Source organism: Leuresthes tenuis, unplaced genomic scaffold (genome assembly GCF_036924035.1).
Source record: "Leuresthes tenuis unplaced genomic scaffold, fLeuTen1.0.hap1 SCAF_22, whole genome shotgun sequence".
NCBI classification, from domain to species: domain Eukaryota; kingdom Metazoa; phylum Chordata; class Actinopteri; order Atheriniformes; family Atherinopsidae; genus Leuresthes; species Leuresthes tenuis.
Genome location: NW_027325376.1, coordinates 780,262 through 798,483, shown reverse-complemented (window position 1 = coordinate 798,483; position 18,222 = coordinate 780,262). Strand labels below are relative to the sequence as shown.

At 53.5% G+C, this 18,222-nt stretch overlaps 2 protein-coding genes across 2 annotated transcripts in view; both read right to left on the bottom strand.

Annotated features, from left to right (window-relative positions):
- Positions 1 to 3,231: 3,231 nt before the first annotated feature.
- On the bottom strand, positions 3,232 to 12,548 carry LOC140281646 (stress-associated endoplasmic reticulum protein 1). Its single transcript, XM_072376151.1, has 3 exons — positions 12,242 to 12,548; positions 8,728 to 8,803; positions 3,232 to 4,332 (listed from the first exon to the last, which is right to left on the bottom strand). The coding sequence occupies exons 1-3, from the start codon at positions 12,323 to 12,325 to the stop codon at positions 4,292 to 4,294; spliced, it is 201 nt and encodes a 66-aa protein (XP_072232252.1). The 5' UTR covers positions 12,326 to 12,548; the 3' UTR covers positions 3,232 to 4,291.
- Positions 12,549 to 17,677: 5,129 nt separating this feature from the next.
- The window catches only part of nppcl2 (natriuretic peptide C-like 2), a 1,998-nt gene continuing 1,453 nt past the window's right edge, over positions 17,678 to 18,222 (bottom strand). Inside the window, exon 2 of the mRNA XM_072376150.1 lies at positions 17,678 to 17,965. Coding sequence (XP_072232251.1) covers positions 17,678 to 17,965 — 288 coding nt within the window. The remainder of the gene's footprint in view (positions 17,966 to 18,222) is intronic.

The window sequence follows — 18,222 nt, the reverse complement described above, 5'->3', positions numbered from 1 at the left end:
TGATCTTTTATTTTCGTTGTTTTTAATGTTTCAAACGTTTTGCTTCCTGTCGTCGTTTCTCTCAAAGCACTTTTATAAACTGTTTTTAAAAGGTGCTAATAATCAATTAAAGTTCTTTACTATTAATAATATTTTTAAACCTGGAGGGCCCGAAACAAACTGGCTGCGTTTGTGTTCTTTCAGAATTCTGAAGCTCAAAATATATCCTCTCAAGTGTTTAAAAGAGAGATAAACCAGGAAGTGCTGCATGGAACTACTTCGGCTTTAGAACGGTGAGCACGGTGGAGCCATAAAGCACCAATCTGCAAACGGTGTTACGACACGTCTGGCCAAGGGTGGAAACATGTCCAACCTGGCAAAACACTTAAAGGACAGCAGTGTGTCCCATTTACACACTGCTGAGATGCTGTAGCGTTAACATTGTGCTATCATGCTAAGCTAATGGTTTTTACAATGGACACTGTACAGTATTTAGCCTTTTCTTTTCTTTGAAATGCTTTTTCTCTGAATTTGCTGATTGTTTTCTCCAGTTTCCTCCATCAAATCAAGCTGCTACAAACGTGCACGTTGTGTGACAATGATGTCACAACTGTCTGTGTGAAACAGGGCGACCGCTGAGCAGAACATGTTGGTTAAACGAGGGAAATGCCTTGCATCTAGGGAGTTTTGTGATGAAGTTTCTCCAGGAATCATTTCAGCCCTAAAAGTCACTTATTCACTATATCTATGATCTTTTTGCTCCTCCCCCCGATGACACATCAGCATCGTGTCTTTTTGCTCCTCCCCCCGATGACACATCAGCATCGTGTCTTTTTGCTCCTCCCCCCGATGACACATCAGCATCGTGTCTTTTTGCTCCTCCCCCCGATGACACATCAGCATCGTGTCTTTTTGCTCCTCCCCCCGATGACACATCAGCATCGTGTCTTTTTGCTCCTCCCCCCGATGACACATCAGCATCGTGTCTTTTTGCTCCTCCCCCCGATGACACATCAGCATCGTGTCTTTTTGCTCCTCCCCCCGATGACACATCAGCATCGTGTCTTTTTGCTCCTCCCCCGATGACACATCAGCATCGTGTCTTTTTGCTCCTCCCCCCGATGACACATCAGCATCGTGTCTTTTTGCTCCTCCCCCCGATGACACATCAGCATCGTGTCTTTTTGCTCCTCCCCCCGATGACACATCAGCATCGTGTCTTTTTGCTCCTCCCCCCGATGACACATCAGCATCGTGTCTTTTTGCTCCTCCCCCCGATGACACATCAGCATCGTGTCTTTTTGCTCCTCCCCCCGATGACACATCAGCATCGTGTCTTTTTGCTCCTCCCCCCGATGACACATCAGCATCGTGTCTTTTTGCTCCTCCCCCGATGACACATCAGCATCGTGTCTTTTTGCTCCTCCCCCCGATGACACATCAGCATCGTGTCTTTTTGCTCCTCCCCCCGATGACACATCAGCATCGTGTCTTTTTGCTCCTCCCCCCGATGACACATCAGCATCGTGTCTTTGTCTTTTTGCTCCTCCCCCCGATGACACATCAGCATCGTGTCTTTTTGCTCCTCCCCCCGATGACACATCAGCATCGTGTCTTTGTCTTTTTGCTCCTCCCCCCGATGACACATCAGCATCGTGTCTTTTTGTTCCTCCCCCCGATGACACATCAGCATCGTGTCTTTTTGCTCCTCCCCCCGATGACACATCAGCATCGTGTCTTTGTCTTTTTGCTCCTCCCCCCGATGACACATCAGCATCGTGTCTTTTTGCTCCTCCCCCCGATGACACATCAGCATCGTGTCTTTGTCTTTTTGCTCCTCCCCCCGATGACACATCAGCATCGTGTCTTTTTGCTCCTCCCCCCGATGACACATCAGCATCGTGTCTTTGTCTTTTTGCTCCTCCCCCCGATGACACATCAGCATCGTGTCTTTGTCTTTTTGCTCCTCCCCCCGATGACACATCAGCATCGTGTCTTTTTGTTCCTCCCCCCGATGACACATCAGCATCGTCTTTTTGCTCCTCCCCCCGATGACACATCAGCATCGTGTCTTTATGCTCCTCCCCCCGATGACACATCAGCATCGTGTCTTTTTGCTCCTCCCCCCGATGACACATCAGCATCGTCTTTTTGCTCCTCCCCCCGATGACACATCAGCATCGTCTTTTTGCTCCTCCCCCCGATGACACATCAGCATCGTGTCTTTTTGCTCCTCCCCCCGATGACACATCAGCATCGTGTCTTTTTGCTCCTCCCCCCGATGACACATCAGCATCGTCTTTTTGCTCCTCCCCCCGATGACACATCAGCATCGTCTTTTTGCTCCTCCCCCCGATGACACATCAGCATCGTGTCTTTTTGCTCCTCCCCCCGATGACACATCAGCATCGTGTCTTTTTGCTCCTCCCCCCGATGACACATCAGCATCGTGTCTTTTTGCTCCTCCCCCCGATGACACATCAGCATCGTGTCTTTTTGCTCCTCCCCCCGATGACACATCAGCATCGTGTCTTTTTGCTCCTCCCCCCGATGACACATCAGCATCGTGTCTTTTTGCTCCTCCCCCCGATGACACATCAGCATCGTGTCTTTTTGCTCCTCCCCCCGATGACACATCAGCATCGTGTCTTTTTGCTCCTCCCCCCGATGACACATCGGCATCGTGTCTTTTTGCTCCTCCCCCCGATGACACATCGGCATCGTATCTTTTTGCTCCTCCCCCCGATGACACATCGGCATCGTGTCTTTTTGCTCCTCCCCCCGATGACACATCGGCATCGTGTCTTTTTGCTCCTCCCCCCGATGACACATCGGCATCGTGTCTTTTTGCTCCTCCCCCCGATGACACATCAGCATCGTATCTTTTTGCTCCTCCCCCCGATGACACATCAGCATCGTGTCTTTTTGCTCCTCCCCCCGATGACACATCAGCATCGTGTCTTTTTGCTCCTCCCCCCGATGACACATCAGCATCGTGTGTTTTTGCTCCTCCCCCCGATGACACATCAGCATCGTATCTTTTTGCTCCTCCCCCCGATGACACATCAGCATCGTATCTTTTTGCTCCTCCCCCCGATGACACATCAGCATCGTGTCTTTTTGCTCCTCCCCCCGATGACACATCAGCATCGTGTCTTTTTGCTCCTCCCCCCGATGACACATCAGCATCGTGTCCCGGTGGTGAAGGTTTCTGTGTTTGGTGAACAGGAAGAAAGACGGAGCTGGAAGGCGTTTAGAGAAAAATATCTGAGGTTTATTTTGTATAAAAGTGGAGTGAGTCATCCAGCAGGAGGAACATCAGGGAGCTCACAATGATGTTTCACCATTTCACTTCATTTACAGCAAAACCAGGAGTTGGTCTGTCCTGGCTAACAAGCCTGGTTTAACAAGGACCGATCTGCTGTTTGTAGGTCAGATAAACCCCGTCTGATTTCTGCTTCTCCTTCCAAAGGTCTGATCAGCTGCATCTTTAGTTTCCTGTGAGGTTTCTTTAAATGTTTCGTCCTCATTGACTTCCACAGAAAGAACAAAACGAACAAAGCTGCACTGATGACGTCATGTTCAACTCATTTAAAGGCTGTAAAGAAACCACTTCTTCCTTTTTACGAACTGTAAACTAAGAGAGATTTAACTCTCCACCAACATCACAATTAACTATTAATAACTAAAACGTGTTGTTTCCACCAGAGCAGGGTTTTTGTGTAAATATGACATTTTTCCCTTAATTAATGAAATGACTGATCATCTTTTACAGTATTTCCTCTAATAATGGATTCTTTAAGGTGAAAATAAATAACTTAAAAGAAAAAGAACCACAGACGAACTAAAGCTGTCGTAATGAGGAGCGTTGGCTTTCTGATCACGAGAAAAAGCTGATGAGAATCAATTAACTGATCTTTTTTATTCAGTCGACACCAGAGCACCTCCATAAATATGTTTAAATAATTCCTAAAAGTGAGGCTCTGAAGCTCCGGGATTTAAAGTTAATGAGCCAACAAACAGCAGAGCGTCACTTTAAATCAACCAGCCGCTGGACGACCGAGAGGAGGAAGGGTTAAGACTTCATCTGACAACAGCAACTCATCAATCAATAACCAACAGCCGATCAGAGATCAGCTTCATTAACAGTGATGAAAGTAAAAAACAAAGTTCTGCAGAGGTACAGAAGGAAGAAAACGAGTTCAAATCCACAGGAACGAGTGTGTGTGAGTGTGTGCGTGAGGTGGGCAGGGTCATGAAGGCAACACCCCCTCCGTCCATGGCATGGGTCGGGCTCTGGGTTCAGAGGTCATCACAAGCCCTGCCTGATGCTCTGGATGATCTGGAAAATGGCTGCAACACACAAACAGAAGGAGCTGTGAACGGCAGGTCACATGAGGGGTAAACGGCAGGTCACATGACGGGTAAACGGCAGGTCACATGACGGGTAAACGGCAGGTCACATGACGCCTAAACGGCAGGTCACATGAGGGGTAAACGGCAGGTCACATGAGGGGTAAACGGCAGGTCACATGAGGGGTAAACGGCAGGTCACATGACGGGTAAACGGCAGGTCACATGACGCCTAAACGGCAGGTCACATGAGGGGTAAACGGCAGGTCACATGAGGGGTAAACGGCAGGTCACATGAGGGGTAAACGGCAGGTCACATGAGGGGTAAACGGCAGGTCACATGACGGGTAAACGGCAGGTCACATGACGGGTAAACGGCAGGTCACATGAGGGGTAAACGGCAGGTCACATGACGGGTAAACTGCAGGTCACATGACGGGTAAACTGCAGGTCACATGACGGGTAAACGGCAGGTCACATGACGGGTAAACGGCAGGTCACATGACGGGTAAACGGCAGGTCACATGACGGGTAAACGGCAGGTCACATGACGGGTAAACGGCAGGTCACATGACGCCTAAACGGCAGGTCACATGAGGGGTAAACGGCAGGTCACATGACGGGTAAACGGCAGGTCACATGACGGGTAAACGGCAGGTCACATGACGCCTAAACGGCAGGTCACATGAGGGGTAAACGGCAGGTCACATGAGGGGTAAACGGCAGGTCACATGACGGGTAAACGGCAGGTCACATGACGCCTAAACGGCAGGTCACATGACGCCTAAACGGCAGGTCACATGACGGGTAAACGGCAGGTCACATGACGCCTAAACGGCAGGTCACATGACGGGTAAACGGCAGGTCACATGACGCCTAAACGGCAGGTCACATGAGGGGTAAACGGCAGGTCACATGACGGGTAAACGGCAGGTCACATGAGGGGTAAACGGCAGGTCACATGAGGGGTAAACGGCAGGTCACATGACGCCTAAACGGCAGGTCACATGAGGGGTAAACGGCAGGTCACATGAGGGGTAAACGGCAGGTCACATGAGGGGTAAACGGCAGGTCACATGACGGGTAAACGGCAGGTCACATGACGGGTAAACGGCAGGTCACATGAGGGGTAAACGGAGGGTCACATGAGGGGTAAACGGCAGGTCACATGAGGGGTAAACGGCAGGTCACATGACGGGTAAACGGCAGGTCACATGACGGGTAAACGGCAGGTCACATGACGCCTAAACGGCAGGTCACATGAGGGGTAAACGGCAGGTCACATGACGGGTAAACGGCAGGTCACATGACGGGTAAACGGCAGGTCACATGACGCCTAAACGGCAGGTCACATGACGGGTAAACGGCAGGTCACATGACGGGTAAACGGCAGGTCACATGACGCCTAAACGGCAGGTCACATGAGGGGTAAACGGCAGGTCACATGAGGGGTAAACGGCAGGTCACATGACGCCTAAACGGCAGGTCACATGACGCCTAAACGGCAGGTCACATGACGGGTAAACGGCAGGTCACATGACGCCTAAACGGCAGGTCACATGACGGGTAAACGGCAGGTCACATGACGCCTAAACGGCAGGTCACATGAGGGGTAAACGGCAGGTCACATGAGGGGTAAACGGCAGGTCACATGAGGGGTAAACGGCAGGTCACATGACGCCTAAACGGCAGGTCACATGAGGGGTAAACGGCAGGTCACATGAGGGGTAAACGGCAGGTCACATGACGGGTAAACGGCAGGTCACATGACGGGTAAACGGCAGGTCACATGAGGGGTAAACGGAGGGTCACATGAGGGGTAAACGGCAGGTCACATGAGGGGTAAACGGCAGGTCACATGAGGGGTAAACGGCAGGTCACATGAGGGGTAAACGGCAGGTCACATGAGGGGTAAACGGCAGGTCACATGAGGGGTAAACGGAGGGTCACATGAGGGGTAAACGGCAGGTCACATGACGGGTAAACGGCAGGTCACATGACGGGTAAACGGCAGGTCACATGACGGGTAAACGGCAGGTCACATGACGGGTAAACGGCAGGTCACATGACGGGTAAACGGCAGGTCACATGACGGGTAAACGGCAGGTCACATGACGGGTAAACGGCAGGTCACATGAGGGGTAAACGGCAGGTCACATGAGGGGTAAACGGAGGGTCACATGAGGGGTAAACGGCAGGTCACATGACGGGTAAACGGCAGGTCACATGAGGGGTAAACGGCAGGTCACATGACGGGTAAACGGCAGGTCACATGAGGGGTAAACGGCAGGTCACATGACGGGTAAACGGCAGGTCACATGACGCCTAAACGGCAGGTCACATGACGCCTAAACGGCAGGTCACATGACGGGTAAACGGCAGGTCACATGACGCCTAAACGGCAGGTCACATGACGGGTAAACGGCAGGTCACATGACGCCTAAACGGCAGGTCACATGAGGGGTAAACGGCAGGTCACATGACGGGTAAACGGCAGGTCACATGAGGGGTAAACGGCAGGTCACATGAGGGGTAAACGGCAGGTCACATGACGCCTAAACGGCAGGTCACATGAGGGGTAAACGGCAGGTCACATGAGGGGTAAACGGCAGGTCACATGAGGGGTAAACGGCAGGTCACATGACGGGTAAACGGCAGGTCACATGACGGGTAAACGGCAGGTCACATGAGGGGTAAACGGAGGGTCACATGAGGGGTAAACGGCAGGTCACATGAGGGGTAAACGGCAGGTCACATGAGGGGTAAACGGCAGGTCACATGAGGGGTAAACGGCAGGTCACATGAGGGGTAAACGGAGGGTCACATGAGGGGTAAACGGCAGGTCACATGACGGGTAAACGGCAGGTCACATGAGGGGTAAACGGCAGGTCACATGACGGGTAAACGGCAGGTCACATGAGGGGTAAACGGCAGGTCACATGACGGGTAAACGGCAGGTCACATGACGGGTAAACGGCAGGTCACATGACGGGTAAACGGCAGGTCACATGACGGGTAAACGGCAGGTCACATGAGGGGTAAACGGCAGGTCACATGAGGGGTAAACGGCAGGTCACATGACGGGTAAACGGCAGGTCACATGACGGGTAAACGGCAGGTCACATGACGGGTAAACGGCAGGTCACATGAGGGGTAAACGGCAGGTCACATGAGGGGTAAACGGCAGGTCACATGACGGGTAAACGGCAGGTCACATGACGGGTAAACGGCAGGTCACATGACGGGTAAACGGCAGGTCACATGACGGGTAAACGGCAGGTCACATGAGGGGTAAACGGCAGGTCACATGACGGGTAAACGGCAGGTCACATGACGGGTAAACGGCAGGTCACATGACGGGTAAACGGCAGGTCACATGACGGGTAAACGGCAGGTCACATGAGGGGTAGACAGCAGGTCACATGACGCCTAAACGGCAGGTCACATGAGGGGTAAACGGCAGGTCACATGAGGGGTAAACGGCAGGTCACATGACGGGTAAACGGCAGGTCACATGACGGGTAAACGGCAGGTCACATGAGGGGTAAACGGCAGGTCACATGACGCCTAAACGGCAGGTCACATGACGCCTAAACGGCAGGTCACATGACGCCTAAACGGCAGGTCACATGACGGGTAAACGGCAGGTCATATGACGGGTAAACGGCAGGTCACATGACGCCTAAACGGCAGGTCACATGACGGGTAAACGGCAGGTCACATGAGGGGTAAACGGCAGGTCACATGACGGGTAAACGGCAGGTCACATGACGCCTAAACGGCAGGTCACATGACGCCTAAACGGCAGGTCACATGACGCCTAAACGGCAGGTCACATGACGCCTAAACGGCAGGTCACATGACGCCTAAACGGCAGGTCACATGACGGGTAAACGGCAGGTCACATGACGCCTAAACGGCAGGTCACATGACGCCTAAACGGCAGGTCACATGACGGGTAAACGGCAGGTCACATGACGCCTAAACGGCAGGTCACATGACGCCTAAACGGCAGGTCACATGACCTTTTTACAACGATGTGCCACACTCTTTCCTCGATATGAATCAATCTCCGTGACAGACCTGTGACGACCTGCAGGAAGCTGAGAGGAGCTCTGTTAAACAGCAGCGTGTGCAGGACCCTGAACGCAGCGCGGCACGAGCTCTGACCTCAGAACGACCGAGAAGCGCGAGCTAGAAGGACGAACAATCCCTGTGACTGGTGTTTGAAGTCAGGACGAAGAGCTGCCTTCTTAGCGGATGAGATCAGCTCAGATTAGCAGGAGAGAAGCTAACACATGTTAGCACAGCTGGACGTTAGCCACAAAGCTAATACCTCACACTGCTCCCCCAGCAGGACCAGAACCCACAGAGATGAGAGGAGCTGAAACTCACCTGATCCACAAACCACGAAGACGAACAGAGCGAGCAGCCACGGGCCCACCGGAGACTTGTCTTCGTTCACTGGTCGCTGGAAGAAAAACACGTTTACAGCATGTGGTTCTGACCCGGATTTATTCAACATGTTCTGGTTTAACAGCACACATGAATGACTGTCTGTAAAGGAATTCTCTCTGGTGATGACACAGCTTCACATACATGTGCTGAAGCTCCGCCTCTGAACAGCGGCTCCACCCACAAAGTTCTGCTCGTATTTATGTGGAACCAACAAAAGGTTACAAGCTCACGTGTGAACATGAGACTGTGCTGTGCACGTAAAACCCGCTCCGTGCACAGCCCGAAGCCCTCCTGACACCACCCGAAGCCCTCCCTGACACCACCTGAAGCCCTCCCTGACACCACCTGAAGCCCTCCCTGAAGCCCTCCCTGACACCACCTGAAGCCCTCCCTGAAGCCCTCCCTAACACCACCTGAAGCCCTCCCTGACACCACCTGAAGCCCTCCCTGAAGCCCTCCCTGACACCACCTGAAGCCCTCCCTGACACCACCTGAAGCCCTCCCTGAAGCCCTCCCTGACACCACCTGAAGCCCTCCCTGAAGCCCTCCCTAACACCACCTGAAGCCCTCCCTGACACCACCTGAAGCCCTTCCTGACACCACCTGAAGCCCTCCCTAACACCACCTGAAGCCCTCCCTGACACCACCTGAAGCCCTTCCTGACACCACCTGAAGCCCTCCCTAACACCACCTGAAGCCCTCCCTGACACCACCTGAAGCCCTCCCTGACACCACCTGAAGCCCTCCCTGACACCACCTGAAGCCCTCCCTGAAGCCCTCCCTGACACCACCTGAAGCCCTCCCTGAAGCCCTCCCTAACACCACCTGAAGCCCTCCCTGACACCACCTGAAGCCCTCCCTGAAGCCCTCCCTGACACCACCTGAAGCCCTCCCTGACACCACCTGAAGCCCTCCCTGAAGCCCTCCCTGACACCACCTGAAGCCCTCCCTGAAGCCCTCCCTAACACCACCTGAAGCCCTCCCTGACACCACCTGAAGCCCTTCCTGACACCACCTGAAGCCCTCCCTAACACCACCTGAAGCCCTCCCTGACACCACCTGAAGCCCTCCCTGACACCACCTGAAGCCCTCCCTGAAGCCCTCCCTGACACCACCTGAAGCCCTCCCTGAAGCTCTCCCTGACACCACCCGAAGCCCTCCCTGACACCACCCGAAGCCCTCCCTAACACCACCTGAAGCCCTCCCTAACACCACCTGAAGCCCTCCCTGACACCACCTGAAGCCCTCCCTGACACCACCTGAAGCCCTTCCTGACACCACCTGAAGCCCTCCCTAACACCACCTGAAGCCCTCCCTGACACCACCTGAAGCCCTCCCTGAAGCCCTCCCTGACACCACCTGAAGCCCTCCCTGACACCACCTGAAGCCCTCCCTGAAGCCCTCCCTGACACCACCTGAAGCCCTCCCTGAAGCCCTCCCTAACACCACCTGAAGCCCTCCCTGACACCACCTGAAGCCCTTCCTGACACCACCTGAAGCCCTTCCTGACACCACCTGAAGCCCTCCCTGACACCACCTGAAGCCCTCCCTGACACCACCTGAAGCCCTTCCTGACACCACCTGAAGCCCTCCCTAACACCACCTGAAGCCCTCCCTGACACCACCTGAAGCCCTCCCTGACACCACCTGAAGCCCTCCCTGACACCACCTGAAGCCCTCCCTAACACCACCCGAAGCCCTCGCTAACACCACCTGAAGCCCTTCCTAACACCACCTGAAGCCCTTCCTGACACCACCTGAAGCCCTCCCTGACACCACCTGAAGCCCTCCCTGAAGCCCTCCCTAACACCACCTGAAGCCCTCCCTAACACCACCTGAAGCCCTTCCTGACACCACCTGAAGCCCTCCCTGACACCACCTGAAGCCCTCGCTAACACCACCTGAAGCCCTCCCTGACACCACCTGAAGCCCTTCCTGAAGCCCTCCCTGACACCACCTGAAGCCCTCGCTAACACCACCTGAAGCCCTCCCTGACACCACCTGAAGCCCTCCCTGACACCACCTGAAGCCCTCCCTAACACCACCTGAAGCCCTCCCTAACACCACCTGAAGCCCTTCCTAACACCACCTGAAGCCCTCCCTGAAGCCCTCCCTGACACCACCTGAAGCCCTCCCTGACACCACCTGAAGCCCTCCCTGACACCACCTGAAGCCCTCCCTGAAGCCCTTCCTGACACCACCTGAAGCCCTCCCTGAAGCCCTCCCTAACACCACCTGAAGCCCTCCCTAACACCACCTGAAGCCCTTCCTGACACCACCTGAAGCCCTCCCTGACACCACCTGAAGCCCTCGCTAACACCACCTGAAGCCCTCCCTGAAGCCCTCCCTGACACCACCTGAAGCCCTCGCTAACACCACCTGAAGCCCTCCCTAACACCACCTGAAGCCCTCCCTGACACCACCTGAAGCCCTCCCTGACACCACCTGAAGCCCTCCCTAACACCACCTGAAGCCCTCCCTGACACCACCTGAAGCCCTCCCTGAAGCCCTCCCTGACACCACCTGAAGCCCTCGCTAACACCACCTGAAGCCCTCCCTGACACCACCTGAAGCCCTCCCTAACACCACCTGAAGCCCTTCCTAACACCACCTGAAGCCCTCCCTGAAGCCCTCCCTGACACCACCTGAAGCCCTCCCTGACACCACCTGAAGCCCTCCCTGAAGCCCTTCCTAACACCACCTGAAGCCCTCCCTGAAGCCCTCCCTAACACCACCTGAAGCCCTCCCTAACACCACCTGAAGCCCTCCCTGACACCACCTGAAGCCCTCCCTGACACCACCTGAAGCCCTTCCTGACACCACCTGAAGCCCTCCCTAACACCACCTGAAGCCCTCCCTGACACCACCTGAAGCCCTCCCTGACACCACCTGAAGCCCTTCCTGACACCACCTGAAGCCCTTCCTGACACCACCTGAAGCCCTCCCTGACACCACCTGAAGCCCTCCCTGACACCACCTGAAGCCCTCCCTGAAGCCCTCCCTGACACCACCTGAAGCCCTCCCTGACACCACCTGAACTCACATCTCTCAGCTTGTGTTTTACAATAGATCAGTGACGTCACACGTCACATATCTTCAGTGTCTGAGGTCTGCAGAAACACATCAAAGCCCACGTTTCTTACAGGAGTCTGGCTCTATTCTTCTTATTCACACGTATTTTTAATCGGAAAATAATGCCAACCTTTAGGGTACAAGCACCGAACCATTATTTGTCCAATTTAAATCAAATAAACGCGTTTTGAGGTTCGGGACAACGGAACAGCTCTCTGCTGAAGCTAACCTCTGCTAGCTGCTAGCTTCGGCGCTGCTTCCTGGAGTCGTGTCTCGCGCACGAACCTGCCGAACAGCACCGAGTTCGTGGATCTAAAGCAACACACAGCACACACACAGACACACACAAAAGCAAACCACAGCCGGCAGCTGTCAGTACCGATGTCTTCTGGACGTGTCCCCGCTGTGTGATCGTCTTGCTGTGCCGCTCGTTCGCCACTTTCATCCGCTGCACCGCCGACATGTTTGGGTTCAGCAACCGGTCCGGATCAGAGGGACGGAGGAGCCGGGAATAACCGAGTCAAACGGATGACAAGAAGGGGCGTCAGTCACGCTAGTGCCGGAGAAAAAATGTCCCGCAGGAGTAGAATCTCAGCCGGGCTTGTTTCCGTCTTGTCGGGCACGTAACGTCCGAGTGAGAGCTAACCGTTAGCTGCTAGCTGCTAGCTGAGTCTGCGTGAGCCCCGAAGGGACCCCGTCACGTGACAGGGGACGACTCAAAATGGCTCCCTGCTGCCCCCAGCGGCCAAACGCTGCCAGAGACGTTGGCGCACACAAAATGATTCCTGTGAAAGAACGCTTCCCCTTTTTTACAAAGTAGTTGGGTGTTAAACTGACTTTAAAACTTCTGCAAACAAGCATTGCATTCTGGGAAAATGCTGCGTTTCAGCTCTGATATGAAGTCAGGTGGTTTTCAGTCTTTTTTGTGTGACTCACTGGATTTAGAGGAGGTTTCTTTATTTTGGGTGGGGTTTTGTGGAACTTCTACTTATATATGTTAAGCTATTCCTTCGTTAGTGCATATGGTTAAAGTTGTTTCCAGTTTTATCAGGTCACAGCCTCTCTGGTTTCCATGGTGGCGTTACTTTGATGGAGTTTATTTAGCTTTCCCTATTTCTCCTAAAGAGTTTTCTATTTATAAATTCTTAAGAAACTGTCCTTTCGGCAGTTTATTTTATCTTTGTCTGACAACATTTCCATGTTTACTGATGATGACTTTATTCATTTCCTGGCTGGGATGGACAGTCTCTGGTCCCGTTAGTATCATCATTATTGTGGGTAAATGCTGCGTTCATGCTCCTTCGAGCTGTTTCTTCTCGTGTTTCCTCTTCTTTTTTCTCAGCTGATTGGTGCTTTTTCACGCTGTCTTGTGCAGTTGTTCATTAAAGTTTCATTTAAAAAGATTCTTAGCTCTCTTTAAGAGTTTGAAAATCAGATATTCAGAAATATTTAATTCAGTGCAAAGCTAAATAATTATTATTAATGAAGATTTGAGTGTTTTTAAGTGATCTTGAGTCAGATTCAGCTAATGTTGCTGAAGCTGGAGAACCAAACTTGCCTTGTAAAGAATGGAAACATTCAAACCATTTCAGCTGTCCGTGAAGCTGTGTCTGAGGCAGCTGCAGGACCCCTGTGGGATTTATTCTACATTTGTTTTGATATTTTCAACATGTTAGGATGGAGGAAAACTGTGAATTTGATCACATCCTCTGACCTGATCACGTCGGGTCAAAGGTCGGTTAAATCTGGGAGAAACTGCTCCGCCCCCCCCTGAACTGCATTAGTATGGAACATGGCTCCGCCCCCCCCTGAACTGCATTAGTAAGGAACATGGCTCCGCCCCCCCCCTGAACTGCATTAGTAAGGAACATGGCTCCGCCCCCCCCAGAACTGTATTAGTATGGAACATGGCTCCGCCCCCCCCCTGAACTGCATTAGTAAGGAACATGGCTCCGCCCCCCCAGAACTGTATTAGTATGGAACATGGCTCCGCCCCCCCCCTGAACTGCATTAGTAAGGAACATGGCTCCGCCCCCCCTGAACTGCATTAGTAAGGAACATGGCTCCGCCCCCCCCCTCCCCTGCTTCCTGCATTAGTATGGAACATGGCTCCGCCCCCCCTCCCCTGCTTCCTGCATTAGTATGGAACATGGCTCCGCCCCCCCCCTGAACTGCATTAGTATGGAACATGGCTCCGCCCCCCCCCTGAACTGCATTAGTATGGAACATGGCTCCGCCCCCCCCTGAACTGCATTAGTAAGGAACATGGCTCCGCCCCCCCCCCCCTGAACTGCATTAGTATGGAACATGGCTCCGCCCCCCCTGAACTGCATTAGTAGGGAACATGGCTCCGCCCCCCCCAGAACTGCATTAGTATGGAACATGGCTCCGCCCCCCCCAGAACTGCATTAGTATGGAACATGGCTCCGCCCCCCCCCCTGAACTGCATTAGTATGGAACATGGCTCCGCCCCCCCTGAACTGCATTAGTATGGAACATGGCTCCGCCCCCCCCTGAACTGCATTAGTATGGAACATGGCTCCGCCCCCCCCTGAACTGCATTAGTATGGAACATGGCTCCGCCCCCCCCAGAACTGCATTAGTATGGAACATGGCTCCGCCCCCCCCCTGAACTGCATTAGTAAGGAACATGGCTCCGCCCCCCCCTGAACTGCATTAGTATGGAACATGGCTCCGCCCCCCCAGAACTGTATTAGTATGGAACATGGCTCCGCCCCCCCCCTGAACTGCATTAGTATGGAACATGGCTCCGCCCCCCCCTGAACTGCATTAGTAGGGAACATGGCTCTTCCCCCCCCTGAACTGCATTAGTATGGAACATGGCTCCGCCCCCCCCTGAACTGCATTAGTAAGGAACATGGCTCCGCCCCCCCCAGAACTGCATTAGTAGGGAACATGGCTCCGCCCCCCCCTGAACTGCATTAGTATGGAACATGGCTCCGCCCCCCCCTGAACTGCATTAGTAAGGAACATGGCTCCGCCCCCCCCTGAACTGCATTAGTAAGGAACATGGCTCCGCCCCCCCTGAACTGCATTAGTATGGAACATGGCTCCGCCCCCCCCTGAACTGCATTAGTATGGAACATGGCTCCGCCCCCCCCTGAACTGCATTAGTATGGAACATGGCTCCGCCCCCCCCTGAACTGCATTAGTATGGAACATGGCTCCGCCCCCCCCAGAACTGCATTAGTATGGAACATGGCTCCGCCCCCCCTGAACTGCATTAGTAGGGAACATGGCTCCGCCCCCCCCAGAACTGCATTAGTAGGGAACATGGCTCCGCCCCCCCCCTGAACTGCATTAGTATGGAACATGGCTCCGCCCCCCCCTGAACTGCATTAGTATGGAACATGGCTCCGCCCCCCCCTGAACTGCATTAGTAAGGAACATGGCTCCGCCCCACCCTGAACTGCATTAGTATGGAACATGGCTCCGCCCCCCCCTGAACTGCATTAGTATGGAACATGGCTCCGCCCCCCCCCTGAACTGCATTAGTATGGAACATGGCTCCGCCCCCCCCTGAACTGCATTAGTATGGAACATGGCTCCACCCCCCCCAGAACTGCATTAGTATGGAACATGGCTCCGCCCCCCCCAGAACTGCATTAGTAAGGAACATGGCTCCGCCCCACCCTGAACTGCATTAGTATGGAACATGGCTCCGCCCCCCCTGAACTGCATTAGTAGGGAACATGGCTCCGCCCCCCCTGAACTGCATTAGTATGGAACATGGCTCCGCCCCCCCCTGAACTGCATTAGTATGGAACATGGCTCCGCCCCCCCCTGAACTGCATTAGTATGGAACATGGCTCCGCCCCCCCTGAACTGCATTAGTATGGAACATGGCTCCGCCCCCCCTGAACTGCATTAGTAAGGGACATGGCTCCGCCCCCCCCTGAACTGCATTAGTATGGAACATGGCTCCGCCCCCCCCAGAACTGCATTAGTATGGAACATAGCTCCGCCCCCCCCTGAACTGCATTAGTATGGAACATGGCTCCGCCCCCCCCTGAACTGCATTAGTATGGAACATGGCTCCGCCCCCCCCAGAACTGCATTAGTATGGAACATAGCTCCGCCCCACCCTGAACTGCATTAGTATGGAACATGGCTCCGCCCCCCCTGAACTGCATTAGTAGGGAACATGGCTCCGCCCCCCCTGAACTGCATTAGTATGGAACATGGCTCCGCCCCCCCTGAACTGCATTAGTATGGAACATGGCTCCGCCCCCCCTCCCCTGCTTCCTGCATCACACACATTTCTGTACTCAGATCAATGATTTTATTGGATAACTGAATTCTGACACAGATTGTTGTTATTATACCGGAACATTTACAGGTTACACCCCCCCCCCCACAGGGTTACTCATCCATCAGCAGGGGGGGACACCTGATTCTGACTGGTTTCTGTTTAATGCAGCCTGCACTCCGTCGTCAAATAACACACACACTCAGACACACACACTCAGACACACACACACTCAGACACACACACACTCAGACACACACACACTCAGACACACACACTCAGACACACACACACTCAGACACACACACACACTCACACTCAGACACACACACACTCAGACACACACACACACACACACTCAGACACACACTCAGACTCACACTCAGACACACACACACTCAGACACACACACACACACACACTCAGACACACACACACACACACACTCAGACACACACACTCAGACACACTCAGACACACACACACACACACACTCAGACACACACACACACACACACTCAGACACACACACTCAGACACACACACACACACTCAGACACACACACACACACACACTCAGACACACACACACACACACACACAGACACACACTCAGACTCACACTCAGACTCACACAGACACACACACACACTCAGACACACACACACACACACACACTCAGACACACACACACACTCAGACACACACACACACTCAGACACACACAGACACACACACACTCAGACACACACACACACAGACACACACACTCAGACACACACACACACACACACACACACACAGACACACACACACACACTCAGACACACACACACTCACACACACACACACTCAGACACACAGACACACAGACACACACACACTCAGACACACACACACACACACTCAGACACACACACACTCACACACACACACTCAGACACACAGACACACAGACACACACACACACACACACACACACACACAGACACACACAGAGACACTCAGACACACACAGACACACAGACACACACACACTCAGACACACAGACACACAGACACACACACACTCAGACACACACACACACACACTCAGACACACACTCAGACACTAACACTCACACACACACACTCAGACACACAGACACACACACACTCAGACACACACACACACACACTCAGACACACACTCAGACACTAACACTCACACACACACACTCAGACACACACACACACACACTCAGACACACACACACACACACTCAGACACACACTCACACACACTCAGACACACACTCAGACACACACTCAGACACACACTCAGACACTCACACACACACACACACACCTGCAGGTTAAACCCACGGTCGTCTCACACACACAGTGTCCTGCTGGCTAACTGAAGCCAGGGGTCAGAGGTCATTAGGAAGGCTTTTTCTCAGCTTTGCTCCTCCTTCAGTAAAGTCCAGCATGAAATCTCCACCTGATCATCCAGGTGATCCTGGAGGTCAGAGGTCATGCAGGGTCACGGTGGTACAGAGGTCTCTAACAGCCCAGCCCGCTGATGGAGCCGATGCGGTCCATCTTCATCCCAAAGCATCCTCTTCCTCCGACCATCGACTTGCGGCTCCGCCTCCTCGTCTTGGCCTGTCGCCGCAGGAAGTCCACAAAGAACCGAGGGACCGCCTCCTGCCTGCCGACCAATCCGCTGGTGGCGTCGTAGCTCAGGGACGGGAAAGCCGGCTGACTGGCCGAGCCTTCTGTGATGTCATCGGACGGGGGCGGGTCCAAGATGAGAGCGGCGACGTGAGAGCCGAACAGAGAGCGCAAGACCTGAGGAGACAGTTAATCGATACTAAGTCGAACTAGAAAATTTCTGAAGAAATTTTGATGGGTGCCAAGCTGCTGCACAGAGCCACACATATGAGTTAATGTGCTGAGAGTTGAAGGTCAAATTGAAGGTTCACCATTATATGATCATAATCCAGTCTGAAATATGAGATTCTGGTGAAATCTGCCTGCTTTAGACACATAAGGCCCGGTTGATCTGTTCAGAATAATGGAAACATATGAGTGAATGCGCGCTATCG

Bases quoted from the DNA above. Each gene is read 5' to 3' on its own strand.
- LOC140281646 (XM_072376151.1), bottom strand. From the start codon at position 12,325: ATGTCGGCGGTGCAGCGGATGAAAGTGGCGAACGAGCGGCACAGCAAG. The intron at 8,804-12,241 runs GTACTGACAGCT...TTTTTCTTCCAG, and splicing joins GACACGTCCAGAAGACATCG to CGACCAGTGAACGAAGACAA. The intron at 4,333-8,727 runs GTGAGTTTCAGC...TGTGTGTTGCAG, and splicing joins CTTCGTGGTTTGTGGATCAG to CCATTTTCCAGATCATCCAG.